The sequence below is a fragment of the Myxine glutinosa genome, chromosome 8 (assembly GCF_964187855.1).
Source record: "Myxine glutinosa chromosome 8, kmMyxGlut1.1, whole genome shotgun sequence".
Taxonomy (NCBI): domain Eukaryota; kingdom Metazoa; phylum Chordata; class Myxini; order Myxiniformes; family Myxinidae; genus Myxine; species Myxine glutinosa.
In genome coordinates, this window is record NC_136268.1 from 106,706,201 (window position 1) to 106,718,691 (window position 12,491).

The 12,491-nt window shown below is 47.2% G+C and overlaps 1 protein-coding gene across 1 annotated transcript in view; it reads left to right on the forward strand.

The window, feature by feature from the left end:
- The window catches only part of LOC144893391 (uncharacterized), a 31,807-nt gene extending 19,937 nt beyond the window's left edge, over positions 1-11,870 (forward strand). Inside the window, exons 4-6 of the mRNA XM_078783982.1 lie at positions 876-1,142; positions 6,109-6,393; positions 11,571-11,870. Of these exons, the coding sequence (XP_078640108.1) occupies positions 876-1,142; positions 6,109-6,393; positions 11,571-11,870 (852 nt within the window). The remainder of the gene's footprint in view (positions 1-875; positions 1,143-6,108; positions 6,394-11,570) is intronic.
- Positions 11,871-12,491: the final 621 nt, after the last annotated feature.

Sequence of the window (12,491 nt, forward strand, 5' to 3'; positions counted from 1 at the left end):
CGTGCACGCACACCAGGGGACCCATGCTGCGGCTGAGGTGAACGAGCTGTGCACCGAGGCCTGTATTCCCGAGCACGGACTTCGCGCCAACCAGTGTGCTTTCCCGCACAGGGATGCGGGGCCTGTGACAATCCCGGACGATCAAGGGGACCAGAGCTAAGTCACAAACACTACATCTTTACTTTCGTCTATTTTATCATCCCCTTGTGTTGTATGTGAGTCTGTCTTGGGGTGCTCCATTTAGGATATTAGTTTTGTTGTGCATTTTCTTGTTTGCTGGCATTTATTTTAGTAAACATTTTTTAATTGTACATTTTAATTCCGTGCCGGGTTGAGTTGGTTAACAGGGTCGAAGATGTCCGGTAGAGTCCGTTCCGGTAAAAGCTTCACTACCCTTCGCTGCCTCAGCACCCACGCGTATTAACACCGCCTTGGAGTCTAATGCTCTTTCGGCTATCCGTTTCCTTGGAGGATTTTAATCACCAGGAACACGACAATATCAAGCATCATTTAAAATCGTCACAAGCGTCACTTCACCGCCACCTTGCTTTCAGACGCCTCTTCCTATCTCTAATCTGATTGGTTGCCTGGCATAGCAATGGCCCCTAAAGATTTTCTCAATCTTAAGGAAATCCTTCCTTGAGGATGTCGTAAGGGTTGTTTATGCAACAGCCCTTAAGGAAACCCTTAAGCTAAGGAATCAAAGTGTACCTTAAGGTAATTTATCTTTTCTTAAGGATAAGGGATTTTATGCAACTGGACCGTAAATCTTAAATAAAAACTGAACCATTGATGCCATTACCAGAAGTAGTTTTCACAGATATTAGTTTTCTATTCTTGATAAACATTTTAATGTTTTCTCTCTCCCTGCACAGGTTTCTCAACTTCCCGGTTGGTACCAGAGATCCCCATGGATGGTGAAACCGTTTCCTTCGTTTGTACCGTTCAGAGCCATTTTACCCTCTCTCTCTCTGCACGATGTTCGGGAATTGGAACAAAAAGGGTTGAAAGAGACGGAGAGCGAACAACTGCAAAACTTCTATTCACAGCTTCTACCTCGAACAATGGAGCATCATGTTGCTGTGCCATGGAATATGGCGGGAAAATCTTCAAATCAGGAGAAAGACCCCTGTATGTACAAGGTGAGTTACACAAACCAGTTAATAGCTTGTTAAGAGCCCATTCCCGGTGTTTATTACCTTGTCATGGACACAAAGATCGTTTTTATGGAATGATTCGTGGATGTTGTTTGTGTTGTTGTGGACCTGTGTCGATCTGTGCCAAGAAGATGATTAAAGGAACTCCAGAGCTGGACTCAAATTGACATCTCTGATCCGAGATGGTGATAGAAGGAACACCAAAGCGGGACACCGAACTGGTGAGGAATGCATGGGCACAGTGCATGGGCACATAAAAGGAACACCAAAGCGGGACACCGAACCGGTGAGGAATGCATGGGCACAGTCTTCTGTCATCATGGTAACCATGGGTATTGCCTTGGGCTATCGCATAAGCCATCAACGAATCCACGCATGTGAAGAGGCATCAAAATCCTCGTGAAGGTGGCTGGGGGTCCACAACGTCGATGTGGACATGATCAAAATGATCTGTTGGCTCATAAAGGGTTGGAAAGGAGCTGCCACATGGTGGTGTATTTTGGAGGTTTCACAAGCAAGACATGAATGTGTCCACGTCTGCATATCTTTGTACCTGTGGCTCCATTCAAAATGTGTCGAGATGAGGCAGTGTGTTTCACGCATCCATGGGTGTGACAGTTTCTGGAGGATGTCAAAAATAGTTTGGTGGGAAAGCTATGGGCACGATCGGCACGATGGCCCCTCTGGAAACGTCAACAAGGAGGGCGAGTTCAATACTTGAGAAAGGAACATCTGCTAGTTTCATGGTGTTGTTTGCTGTCTGCAATGCCTGGACCGTGTCGTTGTTTGGTTGTGCCAATGCTATCTGCCACATGCCAATGGTATCCACAACTGCATTGACGTGACAACATAACAGAGCATCTGCCACCACATTTTCATGGCCTCCAATATGTTGGACATCCGACTTGAACTCTGCGATGAAGGACATACACTACATGGCCAAAAGTACGTGGACACCCGAACATCACACCCGTATGCGCTCGTCGAACATCTCATTCCAAAATCATAGGCATTAACATGGAGTTGGTCCCCCCCCCCCCCCCTTTGCTGCTATAACAGCCTCCACTCTTCTGCGATGGCTTTCCACTAGATGTTGGAACATTGCTGCAGGGATTTGTTTCCATTCAGCCACAAGAGCATTAGTGAGGTCGGGCACTGATGTTGGGCGCTTAGGCCTGGCTCGCAGTTGGCATTACAATTCATACCAAAGGTGTTTGATTGGGTTGAGGTCAGGGCTCTGTGCAGGCCAGTCAAGTTATTCCACGCCGATCTCGCCAAACCATTTCGGTATGGACTTCGCTTTGTACACTGGCATTGTCATTCTGAAACAGGAAAGGGCCTTCCCCAAACTGTTGCCACAAAGTTGGAAGCACACAATCGTCTGGAATGTCATTGTATGCTGCATCGTTAAGATTTCCCTTCACTGGAACTAAGGGGCCTAACCGGGACCATGAAGGTCCTGTATGTACAAGGTGAGTTACACAAACAAGTTAATAGCTTGTTAAGAGCCCATTCCCGGTGTTTATTTGGCAGGCGTTGTTAAGAGCCCATTCCCGGTATTCCGGCATTGGAAGCCGACAGCCCCAGACCATTATTCCTCCTCCACCAAACTTTACAGTTGGCACTATGCATTCGGGCAGGTAGCGTTCTCCTGGCATCTGCCAAACCCAGATTCGTCCGTCGGACTGCCAGATGGTGAAGCGTGATTCATAACTCCAAAGAACGCGTTTGCACTGCTCCAGAGTCCAATCGCGGCGAGCTTTACACAACTCCAGTCGACGCTTGCCATTGCACATGGTGATCTTCGGCTTGTGTGCGGCTGCTCAACCATGGAAACCCATTTCATGAAGCTCCCGATGAACAGTTGTTGTGCTGACGTTGCTTCCAGAGGCAGTTTGGAACTTGGTAGTGAGTGTTGCAACCGAGGACAGATGACTTTTACGCGGTAACACTCGGCGGTCCCGTTCTGTGAGCTTGTGTGGCCTACCATTTCGCAGCTGAGCTGTTGTTGCTCCTGGACGTTTCCACTTCACAATAACAGCACCTACAGTTTACCAGGACAGCTCCAGCAGGGCAGAAATTTGACGAACTGACTTGTGGGAAAGGCGGCATCCTATGACGGTGCCCCGTTGAAAGTCATTGAGCCCTTCAGTACGGCCCATTCTACTGCTAATGTTTGTCTATGGAGATTGCATGGTTGTGTGCTTGATTATATATACCTGTCAGCTATGGGTGTGGCTGAAACAGCCGAATCGACGAATTAGAAGGGGTGTCCACATACTTTTAGCCATGTAGTGTATGTCGAGCCTGATTTGGCGCGTATTCTTTGCTACTGTACAATCTTCCGGTAAGTGGCTTGTGATCCGTAAACACAAAGATATCTCGACCTTCAACAAAATACCGGAAGTGTTTCACAGCTGGGTATATGGTGAGCAGTTCTTCATCAAGGTGCTGTAGCAAGTCTCGGCAGGCATAAGCTTGTGGAAGAAGAATGCTATCCAAGAAAATGGACAGGATGCAGACTTAAATCCATGCCTTACCTCTATCGGCTATACACATCATGGGTACCCAATCAGACCATCCGTGGAGGGAGATAGAACAGAAAGAGCAGAGAAATAATGAGGTCACGGCTTTTTGCTCCCCGGGTGAAAGCTGTCGTGCTTCTGCTTCCGTGACCCAAATGCTAAATAGGAGTGGGGGGTTGAGGGGGAGGGGCGGGAGCGGAGTTCGAGAGTTGAAATACTTTGGGTGTCTAGGGTGGGTGACTGTAGAGAGAGCAGTGTGTGAAATGCGGGTGGTGCAAAATAAACTGCGAAGGTGAAGGTGCGTTATCAGTGGTTGTCACTCAGATGAGGAGTCGAGCTGCGGCATCGCCGCCAATAGTTGATGCCCTCTTTAGGGATGGTAAGTCTGCGTTCAAGGGAGAATGCTAAAATGGAAAGATAGCTGAGAAAGGAATGCATGAAAGAAATAACAGACTGTGTGAGAATTATAAGATATATGTGTCAGCGTGACTTGGTCTGGCCCTAATCGGTGTGCTTGCTCCGTCCACCCCAAGGCTTGGCTGTGTTGGCTCCCAGTTCGACCATCAAGTGAGCAGCACCTCTCTCCACGATCATTCTCTCTTAAGCACCACGAAGCAAGCACAGGACCAAAAAGCGAAAAACAACGGAAGGACCAGAGCCATAACCAACGCCTGCCGAGTATCTGCCCTCTGGCTCTTTTATAAATCCTGAATGAGGGCGAAGCCTAAAAGTGTATCAACAATGGATCCATGCATGGCTGGCGGACTTCCTCTCTAGTCTCAGTCAACGTGTGGCCCTGAATGGGTTTCTCTCATCTCCTCTTCCTGTTCAGGCTGGAGTTCCCCAAGGCAGTGTTCTGGGCCCTGTGCTTTTTCTGGTCTTCATCAATGATCTCTCTGACTCTCTTGAAAATCCTCTCTATCTCTCTGCTGATGACTCCACTCTCTGCCACTCCATTCCTCATCCCTCAGATCGGCAGTCTGCAGCCTCCTCACTCTCTGCAGACCTGGACAAAATCACAGACTGGGCAAACAAGTGGAACATGTCTTTCAATCCTGACAAATCTCACACTCTTACGATGTCTCTCCGAAAAGACCGACTGGACAACCCTCCCATTCACTTTCTGAATAATCCTCTCCAGGAAGTTCTGTCTCTCAAGCTTTTGGGTCTCACTATCTGCCTGCCATGATCTTTCTTGGGAAAACCACATTTCCAAGCTGGCCTCCAAAGCCAGTCGCCGACTGGGCATCCTCCGTCGTGCAAAGTCCTTCCTTTGCACACGTGAGCTACACACCACATACAAGGCTTTCATCCGCATCTCAATGGAGTACTGCTCTCCCCTCTGGGCTGGTGCTCCTGCCTCACACCTTGCTCGTCTTCACGCTGTTGAAACCAAAGCGTTCAGAATCATTGGAATCTCCCACGATGAAGCTATCTCCGAGGGCCTTTCACTTACTCACCGCAGGCAGGTTGGTGGTCTTTCCGTCTTCTACAGACTCCTCTCTGGCCTTGCCCCCCCAGCCCTCTCTGGGCTCTGCCCCCCCAAATATTCCTACAGGTCGCACAAGATCTGCCTGCAACCCTCTTATGGTTAAACTGCCAAAATCAAGACTTTCTGCTCACCTTCACTCCTTCATTCCTCTTTTCTCCCACCTCTGGAACAAACTCCCTCACTCTCTTCAATCCCACTCCACCCTCCAGGTCTTTAAAACAGCTGTTCACCACCATCTCTTATCCTCCCCCATCCAAAACCTTGATCTTTTCTACCCCCGCTAATTTCGGTCCCCTTGTGTTTTATACTTCTCCCCCCCCCCCCCCCCCTCCCCATCCCACGCCTCCTGCCCCCAAGCCCTCTCCCTCCCACACTTCTCCCTGCTCTCAAATGTTGTGGTTGTGTGCTTCCCCTTCTCTCCCCATCTTGTCTTCCGCTCCCTCTTTTTGTATATTTTGCTTGTCTGGTTGATTTGTTTGTGAAATAAATGTTAGCTCTTTCACGAGCCTCGATTCAGTATACAAAAAAAACAACAAACAAACAAAAAAAAAAACAGGTTTCCCGATTGCAGGAAATCAACGCTTGTCGGGCACAAACATTGAGTGGCTGGCAACCACGAGTCACTGTGCAACCTCTAAAACTTGATGTATTCAAAAATTATTTCACGGGCAGAAGTGTTACCTCAATACCAAAACAATTAAAGGGTTAGGAGGAAAACAATTCAATTTTTTTTTTGGCCTTATGCAGCTAAGAACCACCCTACAGTGTACCTGAAGGTAATTTAGCTTTCCTAAAGGATAAGGGATTTTATGCAACTGAGCCATAAACCCTAAATAAAAACTGAAGCATCGACGCCATTACCAGAAGTTGTTTTCACATATTTCCGTTTTCTATTCTTGATAAACATTTTACCGTTTTCTTTCTCCCTCCACAGATCTCCCAACCTCCACAGATCTCCCAACTTCCCGGTTCATACCAGAGTTCCCCATGGATGATGAAATCATTTCCTTCTCTTGTACCGTTCAGAGCCATTTCACCCTCTCTCTCTCTGCACAATGTTCGGGAATTGGAACAAAAGAGGGTGAAAGAGATGGAGAGCAAACAACTGCGGAACTTACATTCAAAGCTTCTGCCTCGTACAACGGAGCATCATGTTCCTGTGACGGGGATTTTGATGGGAAAATCTTCAAATCAGGAAAAAGAACCCTGTATGTACAATGTGAGTAACACAAACAAGTTAAGAGCCCGTACCTGGCGTTTATTACCTTGTTATGGACACAAAGATCGTTCAGATGGAATGATTCGTGGTTGTTGTTTGTTTGAGATGAACCAGACCCTGTCAATCAAATACCCTCTGCACAAGCTCCAGCAGTTTCAGCAACTCTTCTTGTTTTACTCAGCATGGGATTCTTACTTTAGAAATAGAAAAAGAAGAACAACAACCATTTTTCAACTTTAATATAAAAGATTCAAGCCTCAGTTCAAATCTCGCCCCAGCTTCAACCTGCCATCCTGGTGTTATACAAAGGCAGTGTGATTGGACGATAAGCCAGGTGTCCTGCTCTATCGTACTTAGTCAAACGTCAAGCATGGCCAGTCGGTTCGTGAAAGTTCGTGAAAGCCAGCCCCACGAGGTGGAAATAATTTTGGCCATGATGGAAAAACAAAGAATACAATCAATTTTTCACACACCTCTATTGGGGCCTAAAAAAGAGCTCTAACTTACTTGTATTGACATATCTAGATACTGATGGCTCGTTCAGGAAATGCAGATGAGATGCTAAACCTGAAACAAACAGGGAACTTTATTTGTATTTAATATTCCACGATTTAAGTCTCATGTAGGAGCTTCAACATAAACCACATGCAGGAGAAGAACATTAGGAAACATTAATTATAGGATGGTTATGGTTCGTGTAAATGGGGGAAATCTATTTGCAGGACGTGTGTGCAATTGCATGATGGGAACCAAAACTAAGGAACATATTGATCAGGTGGGAGTGCAATTCAGGTAAACATGGTTCTGATTGATTATTCGCTAACAGGTGAAGAGCTCAAGCTCTCATACCATGCTTGCAGAATTGTTTTCTTCAAAACGATGAGACCATGTACACTCTTTGCCCCTACCTCCCCTGGTTGTTGGTTATCTAGGACATCTCAATTTGGAGAATGGCATCAACTTTATACAAGTGTGTCCAAGGAAATTGAAGCACAGAAGGGGGCGATCTGTCCCACCTTACCAGAGTTGTGTCCACGTTAATTTTTACACTTCCTTTTGTCTATATACTCCCAAGTCGGAGTGTGTTCTCGTATTGGTCGGTTCCACAGCTCTGCTCCTTCAACCTGAATCAAAGTTCAATTTTAAGAACGGAATCCATCGCGTTTTTATAATATTGATTTAATTAGCTGACTGGCAAAAGGACCCGTCGTTGCAGGACAACAAAGAGTCGCCTTGCGCTGGGAATATGAAGAGAGGTGGGAGCAGAGGGAAGGGAAGAGGGGAGGCAAGGGGGACGGAGGGGGAGGGGAGAGGGAGAAAGAAGGGGGGAGGCAAGGGGGAGGGTGGGGAGCGGGATGGGCGGGAGAGGGAAGAAGAGAGGGGGAGTGAAGGACGGAGGTGGGGGAAGGGTATGGGGGTGAAGGGGAAGGAGAGGGACAGGCGAGGAAGAGGGCAGGGGGAAGGGAAGGGGGAGTTTCTAATAAATAAAACTCATCGGATGTCTGTCTGTTCGCGTTTTTGCAAAGACCGCTGGGGCAACAACCAACAAATTTGACGCACAGACAAAGTCCGACCCGGGGATTGTCCACAAGAGCGTTCACTGCCTGTCCTTTGGTCAATACAGGTACGATGGCGCTGGCCAAGCCGTGCGGTCCAGGCAGTGTCGGGACCTCGATAGGAGCAGGTCGAGGCTCGCACATTGAAGTGATTCCGGCCAGCGTCGTTCGGGAATGCCGGCCTCGTGAGACGCGGCAGACTTTTGAGAAATGTCCTTTCCGGGCACATGCGTGGTATGTGGCATCTCGTGCCGGGCACGCAGATCTGGGATGGTTCTGATTTCCGCAGAAGAAGCACTTCGCATTACCCCCGGCCGAGGCGGTCGCCACCAGACTCGTACCTTCGGCTCCGAGGGCTTCCGTCGGCCCCGACTCCAACGGAATATCAGCAGCAGGTCGCTCCACAGTAGCCACGTTCTCCAGGGGTCTCTCCCCGGCGAGACCAACCGTGACATAAGGGTGACCATACTCGTCCGATTGAGTTTGGGCCTGATGGAGTACGAGAGCCAGGTAAGCCTGTTGTAGTCAGTGTCAGCTTCTCCAGCAAGTGTTGATGTATCGTCGGGGAGTAAATCCTAGACACGAACGCGTCTTGCAGGAGATCGTCACACACCTGCTCGTGCGTTCGGACCTCGCGAGAGCAATCCTTGCCCAGACGACGAAGTTCTTGAACGAAATGGTCGAGGTGTTCCGAAGGATCCTGCCTCCTCGTAGCAAGCTTGTATCGAGTATACACGACACTCCGAGGCTTGATGTAGATCCCTGTCAGTGCCGCTATTGCGTCGTTGTATGTCCCAGGGTAGCCGCCCAGCAAGCTCAGCCAATGCGTGAGTTGGCTCGGTGCGTCCACCGACTGAGGATGTCCCCCGAAGGTGGGTAGTTGCAGGAGCTTGTGCATCATCTCGATTCAGAACGATGACAGGAGAGGATTTCGATTAAGTGTTGTAAAAATCAGAGTATACAACACTACAACAGTGTCTCCAATCTGAGTTTAATCGAAATCAATCTCAGACAGCATCGAAAAGGGAAACCAGCAATCATGGTGTTAGTAACACTGCAGGTGGATACAGGTGATATCGATGCAAGCAAGCAAGCAACACGCAATGTAATACCCTTACCATTCTAGTTAGGCATGTGGATTCCATAGGATTAAATGTCACAGGACTGCCCTCCACTCTAAGCGGGCAAGCTCTTATAGGAGCCACGTAGTGGACAGGAGATGGAATAACACCTGGGTTGTAACTTAGATGACAATTTCACTACAACCATTATTTAACAAACTCGAACAATCATTTAACAAACTCGAACCATCATTTCACAAACTCGATCCCTGCTTTCCCACGAGGGTATTTAACAAAGTTTGATAGGTTCCTTAAGCTCACATATATCATCCTTCAGGAAATATTGCCTGAAATTTTCCCATAAGGACATCCTTAATTTGAGGATAGTTGCATATCAAAATATTAATTAAGTTTGTCCTTAAAACCTTACTTAAACTCAGGGGAGCACACCACTGTCCTTAAACACCAAACTTTGAGTTTGCAATTGGCACTCTTCATTCTTTGCAATTGGTCACGAAGACAGAACAATACTTCCGCAATTGAGAAATGATTGTACATTGTTAAACACACTTTAAGCAGCAGACAGGTGACTTGGATAACATTTTCATTCTTTCATGACATTCAGAATATTTTGCTTGTTGTTTTGCACTCGTATTTCACTTTCATAATTTCACCATTCTCCAAAAGTTTCCAAACATTTACTGCACACATTAATGCATTTACAATTAAATGCTCAATGAGATTTGAATGAATTTTATACAAGAGTCGTTTTATTCCTCCTTCATCCTGAAGAACGTGTTCTCCATGCAACATATAACAAGCATGTATGTAGCATTATATTGCTACGTTTATGGGGGGTAGGCAATGCAATACCTTAGGGCCAGGTTTAATTGTATAGGATAGTGTGCTCCGAATGTCGCGATGAAGAATAAGAACCACATGCACCATAAGTAGGGATCCGTTAGACCGGATGTCGTGTAAGAGTGTATCTTTGTACCCATGACGAGGGGTGGGGTTATGTTTATTAGTTAGGGATTAATGGTAAATCCCCTGTATGTAAACCCCTCTGTACTTCCCCTCTGTTCCTTATGACACTGCAGTACACACACCACAGAACCAAGCCCAGCAATCGGCGTGCATTATAATGCTAAATAAAATAACCAAGACATTGAACAATACCGCTGGCGCCACCATCTGCCACATCGCAACACCAAGCAGGCAGGTCCGTGAGGGCACAACCCGAGGGGTGGTGATTGGTTCGAGCAAGGACTGCTGAGATAGGACTCTTGCATTGGAGGACACGCAGACGTCATCGGATGAGATAAGAGCCCTGGAAACAAAAGATTTGGAGTCCCGACATTTTGTCCTCTTGAGCTGAGACCTTGAAGGTGAACAGTCACAGCTACAACTCTCTTACGTTGGGGGCAGTCATCGCGAACAGCCGCATATATATCTCTCGCTTCTGGATTTCATTACGAACGGCTGCATATATTTTCTTCTCCTTCCGACTTTGATAGCGAACAGTGGGAGGTTTCGTGGTCCTTGGCTTTCATCGGTTCGAGCGGCCGCATTGTCCTTTCACTGGCTTGTGGTGCTGTGTGAAGCGGACAACGAGGATGGAGCCAGCCTGCTCATTTCGCGCTCGATGGCTGGAGTGAATGAACTGCGCCCAGGGCCAGTCTTCCCGTGCACGCACACCAGGGGACCCATGCTGCGGCTGAGGTGAACGAGCTGTGCACCGAGGCCTGTATTCCCGAGCACGGACTTCGCGCCAACCAGTGTGCTTTCCCGCACAGGGATGCGGGGCCTGTGACAATCCCGGACGATCAAGGGGACCAGAGCTAAGTCACAAACACTACATCTTTACTTTCGTCTATTTTATCATCCCCTTGTGTTGTATGTGAGTCTGTCTTGGGGCGCTCCATTTAGGATATTAGTTTTGTTGTGCATTTTCTTGTTTGCTGGCATTTATTTTAGTAAACATTTTTTAATTGTACATTTTAATTCCGTGCCGGGTTGAGTTGGTTAACAGGGTCGAAGATGTCCGGTAGAGTCCGTACAGGTAAAAGCTTCACTACCCTTCGCTGCCTCACCACCCACGCGTATTAACACCGCCTTGGAGTGTAATGCTCTTTCGGCTATCCGTTTCCTTGGAGGATTTTAATCACCAGGAACACGACAATATCAAGCATCATTTAAAATCGTCACAAGCGTCACTTCACCGCCACCTTGCTTTCAGACGCCTCTTCCTATCTCTAATCTGATTGGTTGCCTGGCATAGCAACGGCCCCTAAAGATTTTCCCAATCTTAAGGAAATCCTTCCTTGAGGATGTCGTAAGGGTTGTTTATGCAACAGCCCTTAAGGAAATCCTTAAGCTAAGGAATCAAAGTGTACCTTAAGGTAATTTATCTTTTCTTAAGGATAAGGGATTTTATGCAACTGGACCGTAAATCTTAAATAAAAACTGAACCATTGATGCCATTACCAGAAGTAGTTTTCACAGATATTAGTTTTCTATTCTTGATAAACATTTTACTGTTTTCTCTCTCCCTGCACAGGTTTCTCAACTTCCCGGTTGGTACCAGAGATCCCCATGGATGGTGAAACCGTTTCCTTCGTTTGTACCGTTCAGAGCCATTTTACCCTCTCTCTCTCTGCACGATGTTCGGGAATTGGAACAAAAAGGGTTGAAAGAGACGGAGAGCGAACAACTGCAAAACTTCTATTCACAGCTTCTACCTCGAACAATGGAGCATCATGTTGCTGTGCCATGGAATATGGCGGGAAAATCTTCAAATCAGGAGAAAGACCCCTGTATGTACAAGGTGAGTTACACAAACAAGTTAATAGCTTGTTAAGAGCCCATTCCCGGTGTTTATTACCTTGTCATGGACACAAAGATAGTTTTGATGGAATGATTCGTGGATGTTGTTTGTGTTGTTGTGGACCTGTGTCGATCTGTGCCAAGAAGATGATTAAAGGAACTCCAGAGCTGGACTCAAATTGACATCTCTGATCCGGGATGGTGAAAGAAGGAACACCAAAGCGGGACACCGAACTGGTGAGGAATGCATGGGCACAGTGCATGGGCACATAAAAGGAACACCAAAGCGGGACACCGAACCGGTGAGGAATGCATGGGCACAGTCTTCTGTCATCATGGTAACCATGGGTATTGCCTTGGGCTATCGCATAAGCCATAAACGAATCCACGCATGTGAAGAGGCATCAAAATCCTCGTGAAGGTGGCTGGGGGTCCACAACGTCGATGTGGACATGATCAAAATGATCTGATGGCTCATAAAGGGTTGGAAAGGAGCTGCCACATGGTGGTGTATTTTGGAGGTTTCACAAGCAAGACATGAATGTGTCCACGTCTGCATATCTTTGTACCTGTGGCTCCATTCAAAATGTGTCGAGATGAGGCATTGTGTTTCACGCATCCATGGGTGTGACAGTTTCTGGAGGATGTCAAAAAT